This window comes from Buceros rhinoceros, unplaced genomic scaffold, assembly GCF_000710305.1.
Source record: "Buceros rhinoceros silvestris isolate BGI_N320 unplaced genomic scaffold, ASM71030v1 scaffold5443, whole genome shotgun sequence".
Lineage (NCBI taxonomy): Eukaryota > Metazoa > Chordata > Aves > Bucerotiformes > Bucerotidae > Buceros > Buceros rhinoceros.
The window spans coordinates 37,494-50,389 of NW_010405247.1; the positions used below are offsets into that span (position 1 = coordinate 37,494).

Genomic DNA, 12,896 nt, shown 5'->3' on the forward strand with positions numbered 1-12,896 from the left:
ACTGATTTTTATAGTAGTTTTGGGAGCAGAAATTATTTGGTTATAAAAGCCGAAGTTGATCTAAATGTGAAATTATTGCTTTTGTAGGTGTCAGACGCAAGCGGATCCATGAAGGTGTCCGTGGTAGCAGAGGAAAACCCCTTCTCCATGGCCATGCTTTTGTCTGAGGAGTGTTTCATTTTGGACAATGGTGCTGCAAGGAAGATCTTTGTGTGGAAGGGTAAGAGATCACTTCTGTTACAAATGCAGAAGCCACACAGACATATCTAAGGAGTTGACACAAGCCCTCAGGATGCTAGCAAGAGTTTAATACTGTCTGGACACAGTACCCTGCACACAGTTGTTCGTGGTATGGACACTGGACAAGGATTGCTCATGTGAGTAAAGGCCTCAAGACCAAGCCTTGTCTCTGGACCCTGGCTATTTTTGAGGCATCTGTAAACTTGGGTGCTTAAATGCTCATCTAATTGAAATTACAGAGCAAACATAAAGAATCCTAAAAGTTTTGTATGTTGCCACCAAATCCCTATCTTCTGGGACAAAATCTGACACTGAAGATTTAATAATGGGTAGATACTATATTTCCGTACATTACTCCACAGAGGTGTGAAATTGAAAGGTGAGTGTCCCAGGCATCAAATGAAAGCATAAGCTTGCGAAAACTTGGATGCTTCTTTTTTATTTGTGAATATTTCTCTGTGGTATCATCACTGCTTTTAGGAGTGCTTGCGGTGTCTTTGAGCATTTCCAGGAGAATACTACTACTGGGCAATTAGGTCTGGACACCTTGTAGCTGGATTGTCGTGGTGCTGCAATTGTATCCAGTGCTGGGTACCTCCTTTTGTTGTCTGAGGCAGTGTATTAATTATTTTGTGGTATTTGCATTTTTTTTTTCACCATGTACAGTAGCAAATAATTAACGGATGCAGCTGTCAAACTGCTGAAGTCGGTCCAGGAAGCATTGTAAACTTTTTGCTGGAATACTTCATTTGCAGTTAGGGAAGCATCCTTTCAAAGAGAGCATTTTGGGAGCACTGTGCTCGGCCTAAGGTCTACCTGACCCTGGTTTTCACTCTTCACCTGACTGCTCCTAGAAGAACTAAGCCAACAGGATCAGGCATTGATATACAATTTAGGCCCTCTGACTGTGGCCCAACGTGCTCCTCTGTGCATCTTCCCTTCGCTACCACTGGTAACAATAATGCCTGAAAAAAACCCATTAGTCTGTCAGTCACACCCTCGCACTGGGGGGCTGCAGTTATCTTCTCTGCTGGAAATCTTCAGACCACCGTGCTGCAGAGTATTAATTACTTTGCTAATGGTCTCATTCAAACGGAATACAATTAATAGATTCAGAGCATCTTATTAGACTAAGAGGTCTTTGGAATATAGTCACTGACAGTCTGTTAGGACACAGACCTGGTAGAGAGTATCATCGCACAGAGACTTTCAGAGTTGTCCAACACTGAGCAAGAAGGAACAGATGGGAAAGGGTTGTGGTAAATTGCACAGCACAGACGACTTTGGAGTTTCTTTTATTCTGACTGTGGTTCTGCATGAAAAAGTGAAGGCAGTTCTGGACAGCAGCTTAACACATTGCAGCCCGGCAAGGGAGGATTCAGAGGAAAGAACTAGGGTGTTCTTGTACCTTGAACCAAGCAGATATTACGAACAGCGTTTTTTTGATAGAAACACACACACTAAGCAAAAAATGATGCCTCCTTTTTTTTTTTAATTTTCATTTTAACTGTTTTCAAAACCACTGAGATACTGTTTTGGCCATTCAGTTTTGTGTGAATCTTCTTGCTCATGGTATGTCCAGCATTTTTATTTGTTCAAGACTGAAGGCAAGAGCAATGTCGAAGAGAACCTGGCTCAAGGACATGTTGGTATTGCAGGATCAATGAGCTCATTGCCCTTTGCCATGTACTCTTATCCTGTTTTGACCAGGCAAAGATGCTAACCCGCAAGAAAGAAAAGCTGCCATGAAGAATGCTGAGCAATTCATACAGCAGATGAATTATCCTGCCAACACACAGGTGCGATCTGTTTACAAAATGATACCAGAAGAATGTGAGCTCTGTTAATGACCTTGATTTTAAATCAGGAAAAATATATTTTTAAAGGCTTGTAAGACAGTAAAGACAATATTTCACTAACAGATAATTCAGAAAAGTTTCTGTAACTGTATCATTTTATTTTCCTTTCATTTCATGTGTCTTGCTGCATTTCAGATTCAAGTCCTTCCTGAAGGAGGTGAAACACCAATTTTCAAACAATTTTTCAAAGACTGGAAGGATAAAGATCAAAGTGATGGTTTTGGCAAAGTATATGTCACAGAAAGAGTGGCTAAAATTGAGCAGATTGAATTTGATGCTACCAGGTTACATGAGTCCCCAAAAATGGCTGCTCAGCATAACATGGTAGACGACGGTTCAGGAAAAGTAGAGGTAATTTGTGTGTTGTATTAAATTGTATCCGGCCTACTAATGCATTGCGTTACTTGTAATGGGATAAGCTGATATTCTACGTTTTGCCATTCAAACTGTTGAGTAGAGTAACATTACATTAGTGGCAGCATTACTTCTACCATCAGAAAAGGTACTGTGAAGTAGAAAGTGAATCTCATTGTCACCTGTATGTGTGTATGCGTGTCACGTTTTTTTGGTGCTTATGAAAGATGCTGTACCAGTCATCAATAGAAATAAAATGGCACAAATATTTTCCCTTCTAAAGTATATCTTTAAAAATATACTTTAAATATGATCGTGAGCCTAAAGGTAAAAAAAGCTTCTAGCTCACATCCGCTTGAAATCTGGAATGGGAAAACCTGCCCTTGGCATCAGAAATTCATTCTGTGTCTTTATATACGTATCCAATATGCTTTCTAGAGGAACCTTCTTTGGGTGTCTGTCAGGTAGCCTGGATCAGGAGAGAAAAGACGTAGTCTTTCTGTATCCCAGTGCAGGAATATCTTTGGAGTACGCAGGGCTGGTTTGGCATTGTACAAACACAGCCTGTTGAATGCAATTCTGCATGTTTGGATTCTGGAAGAAAAGGAAGGGATAAATACATACAGTCTCTGGTATATTCTCTAGGTTTCTAACCTCATGCTTGGGATGGTCTGTAGGCTTGAGCCAAAGCAACTCAGACCTGAAGCATTTTTTGCTGTGTAGTTTCAGCAGTATGTTTTTGGAGAGCAGTTGTTAACTGAACTGGGCTCTAGTGAATCAGATAGGAAGAAATCTGCCTAACTGTTATCTGACTCAAGAGTGCCTAGTTCTATGATGAATCATAATGTTGTGCCGTTCATGTCATATTGTCATCTTAAGGTGTTAAGAAAGTAAGGTCAGCATAGCGTCATGCGGTGAGCATGTCGCATTATAGCATCAAGACCAAAAAAAAGTGTACTGCCATGGCTCGTTGGTGGTCATTATTCATTGATTCTGTGGACACAGAGCGTATCATGAAGGATTCAAATGTCACACAAAGGATGATATGATAAATTGCTCCTCGAATAATCTCAGGATGAAGTTCACTGATTCCTCCGTTCCCCCAGATCTGGCGTGTGGAAAGCAGTGGCAGAGTTCCTGTGGAACTTGAAACGTACGGACAGTTCTATGGTGGTGACTGCTACATTATCCTCTACACTTACCCTAAAGGGCAGATCATCTACACGTGGTATGTTTGGTTGGCTTTGCGCAGACCTCTAGCATGTGGATATTATTTCATGCTAACTTTAAATCTCTTTCAGTAGAACCATGTGTAAATGCAAGGTTTTTCACTTTGTATTTGACATGTGGTATAAGCTCTGGACTACTTTGAAAACTGGACTTAACCATTGTCTTTCTCCTTGTTTTGCTCAGGCAAGGAGCCCATACTACAAAGGATGAATTGACTGCGTCTGCATTTCTGACTGTTCAGCTGGATCAGTTATTGAATGGTCAGGCTGTGCAGGTTAGTGATAAAATTCAACCCAGCACGCAATATATGCAAATTTCAATGAGAACTGGAAGGACGAAGTCACATTTGAAGGCTGGTAACACCGAGGGCTCATGGTCTGTATTGAGCCAAGCACCATGGACTCCTTTTTAAAGTCATCAGTGATTTCCCATTTGCATCAACCTTTCTGAATGTAGATGTCTGAAAGAACATAGATGTAAAGATGTACAAAAGAACACAGCCTTCTCTTTTGTTTGATTTTCACTGTCTAAAAACTAGTTTTCAGTCCTGCCTAGCCTTAGAGACTCTGGATATGGTTAGCAGAGACCGAATGATAAGATCCTCCCAGGGCAGCTCACCCTGAAGCAGGTGTCTGACAGACTGATAGCCCTGTGTGAGTTCCACTGTCTCCTTTCGATTATGTAGGAAGCTGGGATGTTTAGCCCAGACAAGATGCCTGACTTTTAGAGGGCCGAAACTGGGAGAAATGAAAGCCACATGAGAGCCAGAACAGGAGAGCCTGATGGAACAGCTATGTCACAGAGTCTGGCTTGTCCCTGCCTCAGTGAAGCTGGAAGATGACTAGGGACAGGCAGACGTACTCTAGGCAGCAGCAGATGATCCTGTGCTTCCCATTTCTTAATTAAAAAAGTAAATGTCTCCCCCCGCCCACCAAGGTACAGTTGGCAGGCCATGCTTTTAGCTATTAAGCAGTTATGATTTATAATTGAAATTATATTAAAGAAGGATTAGAACACTTCTAGATAATTGCTCCTTGAAATATCCCTAACATATGTTCTATATTTGGACAGAGTTCAGCACAGTATGGTCCTGTCTCATACCTAAAACCGATACTAATATTAAAGTAGTAATAATATTGCTACTAGCAGCCGCAATAATAGTGTGCTTAAAGAGCGTTTTTATAAAGCTGAAGGAGATCCGTATCACTGCAGTGGACGTGATACTTAAAAGTACTTTTAGCCTTCAGTGAGTTTAGGAATATATATATGTAGATGTATACATACACTCATATATGTGTATGTGCATGTGGGTGTTTATACACAGGTACACGGCTGCCTAGAATACATTACCTGTGCTTAACGTCTCAATTAGCATTATTTGAAAGGTTTAAATGATCGATTTTGTGGACAGTAGATGGCACTACAGTACCAATGACTGTTCAGAAGCCCTTCCCGTTTGTTTTGCAGGAATGATTCCCTCAGCATTTGAGGGTTTATTTTTTTTTTTGGAGGTGGGGGCTGTGTGTGTGTGCGTGCTTTTTAGGTATTTGATTTGGGGGTTTCTTTTTGGCATTTGTAAAATCCTACTTTGGCACCTATACATTTCCCAGGGTACCCTTATCAGGCAACTGCAGTCTATCCAGTGGTAAGATAAGCAAAGGCACCTGCTCCTGCTGCCCAGCCTCACCACTGCCCCAGCCCCACCAGCCACCGGGCTGCCCGGCTGCAGCCGCCCCTCTCCGCACCTGGCTGCCAGCTGCCCCAAGCCTCACCGGGCAGGACTAAAGGGCTGGGGCTCTCCACTTCTCCTCCTCTGCTGGCTGTGCAGCATGCCTCCTTTCTTTCCAGGAGTGAAAGGCGGGGAGTGGCAGCCCCTCCACCTTGGTGGGTGGTCCTGTTATAGAGGAAGAACAAACAGTTGTATACAAATCACTCTTACCGTACATCAACCTGGAAATGGTTGTTCTTCACAGCTCTTGTTTTTTGAGATTGCAATAACATCTTTTGCATCTGTCATGGAAATTAATTTTTGTCATCCACGTTATCCTCTGCAAGACAGATTTACGTTCATCCTTTTCATGCTTTTGCAGGTAAAACACACATAGAAATAATGATCATGTTGAACAACCATTTTCTTCTGCTTAAATACAGGGCACCTAAACTTCCAAGATAGCTTTTCAATATTAAGTCATTCTGTAGAACTCTATGAAATGCCAGTTCTTTAAAAGAGTAATTTCCTTATTACAGTAGATAGCAGCCATTTTAATCAACTAAACATTATAAGTTTGAATCCTGTCTTTGTGTCAGCATGATTGACAAAAGAATCTCACAAATGCTTCCAATTTAATGTGTCTGAAACTATATTTTTAGATCTTCTTGACTTCTTATCTTGCTAACATAGTTAGCATTATTGGCTAACATCCTCTATGCTACTCAACAAAGACCAAAAATAACTACCCGTGTCCTTTTGTTCCTCTTATTGCATTTCCTTACTTATGTACAGATCCGAGTCAGCCAAGGCAAAGAGCCTGCACATTTACTGAGCTTGTTCAAAAACAAACCACTTATTGTCTACAAGGATGGGACATCCAAGAAAGGAGGTCAGAAACCTGCCCCACCCACGCGACTCTTCCAAATCCGCAGGAACCTGGCAGCCATTACTAGGATTGCGGAGGTAAGGTCACCTGCTAAGTAAACCAATTGTTCCCCACGGGAAACGGAGAGGCCAAGAACCTCTCTGACTAACCTTCTTGGGTTCTGGTAGGACTGCAGAACTCCAAATTAGATCCACTGCTCTATGTGACCAATCCATCTAATAAAACAAAGAGGATATGCTGTAACTGGCTGCAACCAATCTACATCTTCCAGAGGAAGCTGTAAGAAAATGTGTAGCGAACAGTCATCTGATAAAGAATAGTCAAGAAATCAGCAACCCTTATGAGACAGCCTTTCCTACTGCCAAAGATTCCTGCTTTTTGCCCTTTAAGTCAGTTCCCTGTCTCAAGTTAAGTTCTTCTCTAATTTATATCAATATAAAACCAGGGAAAAGTTGAAGAACAAAAGCATAGCTAATTATCATTTATCTACACATTTTATATAAATATGCAAAATAATGACTGTGTTATTTGAAAATATGAAGAATAAAACAATTTATTTTTTGATCTAGGTTGATGTTGACGCAATGTCACTAAACTCTAACGATGTCTTTGTTCTGAAACTGCCAAACAACTCTGGCTATACCTGGGTAGGAAAAGGAGCAAACCAAGAAGAGGAACAAGGGGCTCAGTACATTGCCGGTGTTCTCAAATGCCAGACTGCTAAGATTAATGAAGGCCAGGAACCAGGTTAGTATGGAGCCACGTGGTTGCGAATAGGCAACTGAGAATACACAGCACCGCATGGAAACACAGCCTAAATGGTTTTTGCGATCGTATATTTTATAGGCAGACGTCTATGCTAACTCTCTCCCTTTGAAAATTGAACCTGGCATTTTAGTATGGAGATCTATTCAGGTGTTGCACAAGCAGAGCAATGCCCTAGAAGATCTGTAGGACAGTAGCGGCTGTTGCAGGAAATGAGGTCCTTTCTTCACCCTGACTGCCTAGGAGGGGAGAAGAACATAGTGCATTGCTCTTTCTAGGTCTTCAAGTGGTATCTTTATTGTTGTTTTGACAAACTGCAGGAAGAGCTGTAAGAAAATGCACCCATCTTTGAGACAGAAAAGAAGATACTGTTTGGGGATTCTTGAAACACTATCTAACAAGCTAAAACATGAAATGTTAAATCCACTACTGGATAAATTATATATTGTGTGTTTCAGAGGAATTCTGGGAAGCACTTGGAGGTAAAAAAAAATATCAGACTTCATCACAACTCTTGACAAAGGCTGAAGATCACCCTCCTCGCCTGTATGGTTGTTCTAATAAGACTGGCAGATTTACTGTGAGTATAGGAGGGATATTTTCCTCTCTGTTTAATTACGTATTTTCTGTTGTATTTCGTCTTGGGAATCAGCAGACATTAAATTCAATTGGGGATCTGGCTCAGCCATGCTTGGCAAGAACTAGAGAGTTGAGGTTTGGTGCTTTAAATCAATCCAAGTGCAAAGGATGGACAGAAGAATTAACACTGCAGATGTTTGCACGCTCCAGCCTGAGACTAAAGGCTTTGCAGATGTAAAAAGATAAGGCATTTGCCTAGTCAAAAGCAATTGTGTTCTTGCAGAGCATTGCCAGACTGCTATCATTTTGCTGAGAAAGTGCAGGTCAATGTCTTGCCTCTTACATGTTCAATAGTGGTGGTGAGGAAGTGTCCCTTGCCAAAAATCCCTAGCAGCCTGAAATTTTCCATAGACATTTAAGACATCTAATTGTGCCTCTAAGGTATTGGCCTGTGCTTAAGGAGGCAGGAAGACTTATTTCCTTAGCAGACCTGTGCACTAGGTATTAAGTCTGCGATTCAGGCTTTCTTACCGTATTCTGGGAGGGCAACGCTGTGTCACCGTTTGGCAAGGATATATTAATTTTTAGGTAGGCTACCATCTCTGCAGTCTCCTTAAGGCACAGTCCATTCATTTGGAGAGGGATAAAACAAATGGGATCATTTAATAAGGGCTTTAAAATCTTCTGAGAGTAGTAAAGTATATTCTCCTAGCAAGCTTCTAAAATGCTCCTGTGAAATACAGTAATAGGAACCAGCCTCTCTGAGAGCTATGCACTTGTTTGGTTTTTGTTTTAAATTCCTCCCAAATTCTATGAAATCCCCTCTTGCCTGTAGCATTTTTCCAGTAACAGAATCACCATTTGTTGAGCTCACCAGAAATGGTAAAAGAACCACTCTGATATTCTGACCACCAAAACACAGGGTTGGGTAAAGGCATGGTTTTTGCACCATCTGCTTACCGTCCCTTTAGCACTCCTCTGTGACCAATCATAGCCAAACCCTTGACAGTCCTTGAATAGTATAGGGCTGACCACTAGCTACATTATTATCTCTCCTCCTCATACAGAATAACATTAAACTGCTTTCCTATCTGCCTGCAAATCCTTGGAAGAAGCAGTCTGCCTGTCCTTGGGGAACTAATCCCTGATGGCTTACTCAACTATAACATTCTAGTTGTCAAGTGACTGGAAAGCTTGCTTGGGTCTGTATTTCATCACTGAGCTCACCCACTGCAAACCAAAGCAGTTTCTTTTCCTGTCAGTGGATGTAAGCCGCATGAATATATCAGCTGATATCAGCTGATTGATTTAGTTTGGTACCAGGTACTCTGTGGAAATTTCCCTGTCCCCTTCTTCTGACAGACCTTGGTCCCAACTTAACAGTCATCACAATTACAATATAAACCTCTGTTTCTCCTTAGGATATACTATCAATTCTGACAAACTGAGAGCTGACTTTATAGGACACACAATTATGTATTTGTTTCCTTTCAGTGAAACACCCTTGACACATTCCTTAAATCAGTTTAGAGCTTGGCTCTTTAGGAGCAAAAAGAATTGCATACCAGCTTCTGGACTTACCCTTTTGAAAATATCTTTTGTCTGTGCAAAATCAGAGTAACTAGATAAATCATTAAACAACAACAACATAAAAGAAACCTAAAACATAATATCCTTTTTAGATTGAGGAGGTCCCAGGAGAATTCACTCAAGATGATTTGGCTGAAGATGATGTCATGTTGCTGGACGCTTGGGAACAGGTAAGCTGTGTACTTGAACATGCTTTTTGTGGTAACAAGGATAATTTATTCTTAACCACTTAGGATATAAGATGGGAAGAAAAACCATCTTTGTGAGAATGAAAGAAGTTTTGTTTTCTTTAAATTATACCAGAGAGATATTTTTTTGAACTATATGTTGTACTAGTGTGAATATATATGATTGAATTTCCAAGCGTAATGTGAGACCATGGCAGGCACCAATGGAGTATAAGCAAGAGTATAAGCCCTATCAGTGGCCTGAAAGGCTCTCAGTAATGTTCTTGACTTTATCACCAAAATCTATTAATTTTAAAAAAAAAAAGTTACTGCTAAAAGGTATTCAGAAGCCATAAAATCCACATAGCAACCTACAAAAAATCTTACTAAAGAAGGGGACCAGCACTAGACTCTGATACTCATTTCTTCAGAAGAACAGTGTGGAGGGTGACAGGAACAATGTCCATCATTTTCCCACATTCACTGAAAACTGAAAATGTTGAGAGCTTTTTGGATGACAGGCAAACTTACTGCAGGTGCAAAGGGCACATCTGTTTCTCACAGTATATTCTCTCTAGACTTTCTCTCCCCTTGGAAGGAAAGGGGGTAGAGTCCACAGATCCCACACTCCACTTGTCTTCTTCAGCCTAACCCTGACGGAAAAAAAGGCTGAGGTTTTTAGAAATGAGTAGGAATGTTCAAGGTCCATGTGGGAAGGACTGATAGCGGAAGGTGGGTGGAAGAGCTAGGTGGAAAGTATTTGGAACCTACTGACTCAGGTAAGAAGGAAAGATGTTCAGGACATGTAGCATTTTCCAAAAGGATCCTTAACAGAAAAACCTGCAGATCGAGGCTCTGGTCACTGGGTTATTCAGTGGGTTACCTAGCAGTTACCCTGGGTAACACTAATTACACGGCACAAGTGTTGATGCACTTGTAAAACTCAAACCAGAGACAGCTTCTGCTCAGAGTTTTTACCTGCACCTAAACAGCAATTTTCCTGGCAATTTTCCTGGTAAAAGATATCCATGGGAAAGGTAATTAGAGTTCGTAAGATTGCATACAGCTCTGGCCTGCCAGGGTCAAGAGAGTGGTGAGATTTTAGAGGACAGAACTACAGTCTCTTGCAAGGAAAAAAGAAATCAATTGTGTTTTGTGAGAGCTGTGTATCTCTGCATCTTTTCACGGTGTATGTTCTTTCTTCTAGTGGAATCAACTATTTTGTACTTTACTTGCTGTACACGACATCCTTATAACAACATGGGAGCTATGTCTTTCCTCTGTTTGCAGGTTTTCGTCTGGATTGGGAAGGATGCTAATGAAATTGAGCGACAGGAATCCGTTAAATCTGGTAAATCAAATCAATTTGGCAGAATTCTGAGTGAAGTAGCATCAATATTACTTAAAGAAGTGAAAAATATGATGTAGAAGAGATCTAATTACATTTGCAGTGTTTAAAAGGATTACCAAACCTATTAGGATTTAATCCTGGACAAGATTATTTTCTCTTTCAAACGTGCTTTAAACCTCATTGTATCCGTCTTTCTTACCTGTACGTTTATGAAGAGTAAAATTAATCAAGACAGCATTCTAAGGCTGCAGAGCTTTTAAAAGAATATGTGAGAGCTCCATGAAAAGAGAAAGAATTTAGAAGCAGATACCTACTGAGCTGCACTCTACACTAACGTATATAGTCAAAGGAACGCCGACAAATCCTCAAGTCCTTATACTGCCATTCTTCACAGAGTTAAATTTGGAGGAGGAAATCCAAATTGCAGAACAAATCAAGTCAACTTACACGGAGTGCACCTCCTTGAAAAATCATGTGTCATCTCTGGTGTCACTTCACATAGCTGAGCCATTCTGACAAAATTTGCACTAAAAACGCTTGCAGCTACCTCCCTGGAGCAGCTAGCATTACCTAGCTGTGTTTCTGATATATGCTGATGTCATCTTGCGATGTCAAGGGAAACTATACTGGCTTTTACATAGGGAAAAATGGGAAAGAAGCGCATCTGCACAGCACCAGCAAATTCTTTCTCCTGTTGAAGAGCCAAAACCCGGCAACAAACTGATCGAAGCAACATTCCCTCTGTTTTAACCTTGTGAAAAAATATTTCACTGGCAGCTGGGAGAAATCAGCAGTCACCTGATCATTTCATTGCCTTTGAAATAATTTAATTGAATGCTGTATTATAGTAGCCCTGGGTTCTTTCACTGGGGCTTTTAATCTATTTTTTATACCAAAGGAATGAACTAATATATTACACGTTTTCTTTCCTCTCTGTTTTTAGCCAAACGCTATATTGAAACAGATCCTTCTGGCAGAGATAAGGGCACCCCCATTGTAATCGTGAAGCAGGGGCACGAACCCCCAACATTCACAGGTTGGTTCCTGGCTTGGGACTCCAACAAATGGAAGAAATGATCTATTCAAAGAGGTTCCAGCTTCAAGCCAAAGAATGATCAGAGCCCAGCTACTTTGGAGTATTTTTAAGCATAAGTTTATAGAACAATATGATGCATCTGTTATTACACTTTCCTGAGCTTTGAGATATTTCTGTGAATAACCTAGAAATTCTTAGCACTAGAAAAGATAAATGATAATTGTAGACTGGTCAAATGGGATGAGTGGGGCTTTTCATATAGTAAATATGGAAAGTGCTACCAATATTTTGTTTAATCTATTGATTCTTCAAACAGAAGCTGTGGATCAGTTTCTTTTAATGTGCTGAAATAGGCCAAATTCTGTCTTCACTTAAAAATCCAAACCAATGCCACGGAAATTCGTTTACATTAAGGTCAGCATAATATTGTGCAGAATTTGGCCCGAAAAAGGAATAATTCTACATCTGTTGGAAGTTTAGGACTAGACATGATTTACTAGGCCAAAATACTGCCACATGCAGTCACATAAAATTTCAGATGATGCCTGATCCAGAATGGGAGCTGTGTCTTGCAGGGGGCAAATAAGGGATGGATATTTTGAGAAAGCTGCGCTTAACATACTTGTTTGCATGTTGGTACATCTATTTGTAGCTTCGGACTGAATATCTGTAAGAATAGGAAGTTGACAAAGTTTTCTTTTTTGAGGAACTGTCTGGCTCATTGTAGTGAATTTCTTTAGATTTATCTCTGTGAACCATCTCAAGCTCCACCAAGTCTTTTTAACCAAAGGTCTCAAACACACTCTAGTGGTCTAGGGCTTTTAAGTGGAAGCAGAGGTAACAGCTTCAATAATATATATACTCTGCCTTAACCAGATTGCATTTGAGCCGTTATCAGGTTTCTACTCATTTTCTATGCAGGTCTTAGTCAAATATCAAGTATATCAAGCGCAAGGAAACCCCTTGTTTCAGTAGCATTCCACATCCTGAGAATTTGGAGTGCACCATAGAATATGGCCTTCTCTTTTCTCTCAGATACAGATATTTGGGCTTTTTTTTTTTATTCTGGTGAATTTAAGAGTACATTTTCAAAGTAGGTTTTTATTTGTAATTTAGCCAAAAAAGTCT

At 40.5% G+C, this 12,896-nt stretch overlaps 1 protein-coding gene across 1 annotated transcript in view; it reads left to right on the forward strand.

The window, feature by feature from the left end:
- The window catches only part of SCIN (scinderin), a gene marked incomplete at its 5' end in the record, with an annotated part of 43,218 nt that extends 31,278 nt beyond the window's left edge, over positions 1–11,940 (forward strand). Inside the window, 11 exons of the mRNA XM_010133643.1 lie at positions 88–220; positions 1,951–2,039; positions 2,235–2,450; positions 3,560–3,681; positions 3,867–3,957; positions 6,187–6,357; positions 6,850–7,027; positions 7,504–7,625; positions 9,307–9,384; positions 10,672–10,732; positions 11,676–11,940. Of these exons, the coding sequence (XP_010131945.1) occupies positions 88–220; positions 1,951–2,039; positions 2,235–2,450; positions 3,560–3,681; positions 3,867–3,957; positions 6,187–6,357; positions 6,850–7,027; positions 7,504–7,625; positions 9,307–9,384; positions 10,672–10,732; positions 11,676–11,809 (1,395 nt within the window). The remainder of the gene's footprint in view (positions 1–87; positions 221–1,950; positions 2,040–2,234; positions 2,451–3,559; positions 3,682–3,866; positions 3,958–6,186; positions 6,358–6,849; positions 7,028–7,503; positions 7,626–9,306; positions 9,385–10,671; positions 10,733–11,675) is intronic.
- Positions 11,941–12,896: the final 956 nt, after the last annotated feature.